At 42.8% G+C, this 2021-nt stretch overlaps 1 protein-coding gene across 1 annotated transcript; it reads right to left on the reverse strand.

The window, feature by feature from the left end:
• Positions 1–10: 10 nt before the first annotated feature.
• LOC111667584 (macrophage colony-stimulating factor 1 receptor 2-like) lies at positions 11–1960 on the reverse strand. The gene is made up of 5 exons (XM_023423329.2): positions 1297–1960; positions 958–1057; positions 761–887; positions 542–653; positions 11–458 (listed from the first exon to the last, which is right to left on the reverse strand). Exons 1-5 carry the CDS (start codon positions 1385–1387, stop codon positions 394–396), a joined length of 495 nt encoding a protein of 164 aa, XP_023279097.1. The 5' UTR covers positions 1388–1960; the 3' UTR covers positions 11–393.
• Positions 1961–2021: the final 61 nt, after the last annotated feature.

Raw genomic sequence — 2021 nt, forward strand, 5'->3', positions numbered from 1 at the left:
AGAGAGCCAATCAAGATTGTCCTGATTCCAGTGGGAACAGAAACACAGAGTTGGTTTATCTTGAACTTTGTGAACTTTAAACAAACCGGAGGGAAAAGTGACGACGTCTCTACAACAAGTCTTTAACGAATTCCCCAGACAGAAAAACAGGAAAAACGAATCACAACACTGTCAGCAGCCGATTGGTGAGAAAACAGCTGTTCAATCAGAGCAGAGGATCACATGACTGCACCCAGACGTCCCTTCATGTCTGTTCAGGATGGACGTTTGTTCTCAGAGTGACGAGGACGCTCTTTGTCTCGTCAGAAACATGAAATCAATTCGTTCTCAAATGTTCGTCTTTCATTTGTTATAAACTAAAAGTAAGAAACAGATTCTGATTGGACGAGACGATCAGGAGAGCTGGTAGATGTTCTTCATCATCAGCTCCTTCTCCTCCTCTTCATCATCACGGAGCTCTGAGAAGATCAGGGCAGGAGTACAGTCAGGTTTACAGGTAAACTGTCTCTTAGCAACAACTGATGTCATCCTGGGTTATTACCTCTCTGCTCCTGCTCTTCTTCTTCTCCTCTCTTCAGTGTTTCTCCTCCTCCTATGACCTCCTCCTCCTCCTCCTCTTCCTCTCTGCACTCGTCAATGTTCCTGTACGTCGACTGTTGAGAGAAGAAGAGAGACGATGTGTTCAGGTACCAACTGTTGAACTCACTTCTACTGTGGGTTTAAAACAGCAGCCTGCCAGTCAGAGCTGATTGGACCTCACCTGATGGGTGTGACGTGGCGACGTGTCATTGGTGGAGGGGAGGAGCCCATTGACGAGCTGACCAATGGTTTTGAAGGTTGGTCTGTCGGTGGGCTCCAGACTCCAGCAGAGAGTCATCAGCTGATACCTGCGAGGACAGGTGTGTTAGATTCAACACAACTTTATTTACACCGACATGAACCTGTTTGTCCACTTACATCTCTGCTGGAGCAAAGTCTGGCCGAGCCATGTGACCGCCATCCATGATCATCTTGTAGAAGTTGGTATCCACGGCAACATTGGGATACGGACTCTTACCTGAGCAGGTAAACACAGAAACAGTCAGAGGTGAGAAACGTCCCAATCAAGACATTTGAATTAATCAGAACATGATGTCATGCTGATGTTGTCTCCATGGTAACACACAGAGGAATAAACCTGAAACATTTCTACCTGATAACTAGGACCACAGAAGTGTTTAATGCCACAATCAATAATCAATATTTATCAAGATCAGAGCTGTAATGTTACTGATTGTCAAGCGTTGCCATGGTTACCCAGAGAGAAGATCTCCCACAGTAAGACTCCATACGACCAGACGTCGCTCTGCACAGTGTAAACACACTGAAAGATGCTCTCAGGAGCCATCCACTTCACCGGGAGGCGGGCCTTCAAAATAAAACACACAGAAATGTGTCTTATTTTGTCAACGGAGTGATGAACATTTAATACCCTGCAGACGTCTGAACAGGTAACAGTGTTGTTGTTTACTCTGACAGGTAATAGTGTTGTTGTTGTTTACTCTAACAGGTAACAGCTTTGTTGTTGTTGTTTACTCTACAAGGTAACAGCTTTGTTGTTGTTGTTGTTGTTTTTTACTCTAACAGGTAACAGCTTTGTTGTTGTTGTTTTTTACTCTAACAGGTAACAGCTTTGTTGTTGTTGTTGTTTACTCTAACAGGTAACAGCTTTGTTGTTGTTGTTGTTGTTTACTCTAACAGGTAACAGCTTTGTTGTTGTTGTTTACTCTAACAGGTAACAGCTTTGTTGTTGTTGTTGTTTACTCTAACAGGTAACAGCTTTGTTGTTGTTGTTGTTTACTCTAACAGGTAACAGCTTTGTTGTTGTTGTTGTTGTTGTTTACTCTAACAGGTAACAGCTTTGTTGTTGTTGTTGTTGTTTTTTACTCTAACAGGTAATAGCTTTGTTGTTGTTGTTGTTTACTCTAACAGGTAACAGCTTTGTTGTTGTTGTTGTTGTTGTTTACTCTAACAGGTAACAG

The sequence above is a fragment of the Seriola lalandi genome, unplaced genomic scaffold, assembly GCF_002814215.2.
Source record: "Seriola lalandi dorsalis isolate HSWRI2012SDOR001 ecotype SW California unplaced genomic scaffold, Sedor1 jcf7180002003561, whole genome shotgun sequence".
In the NCBI taxonomy this organism is placed as follows: domain Eukaryota; kingdom Metazoa; phylum Chordata; class Actinopteri; order Carangiformes; family Carangidae; genus Seriola; species Seriola lalandi.

Coding starts and splice junctions, on each gene's coding strand:
- LOC111667584 (XM_023423329.2), bottom strand. CDS start 1,387: ATGGCTCCTGAGAGCATCTTTCAGTGTGTTTACACTGTGCAGAGCGAC. Junction 654..760: donor CGCCACGTCACACCCATCAG/GTGAGGTCCAAT, acceptor TTCTCTCAACAG/TCGACGTACAGGAACATTGA. Junction 459..541: donor AGAAGAGCAGGAGCAGAGAG/GTAATAACCCAG, acceptor TGATCTTCTCAG/AGCTCCGTGATGATGAAGAG.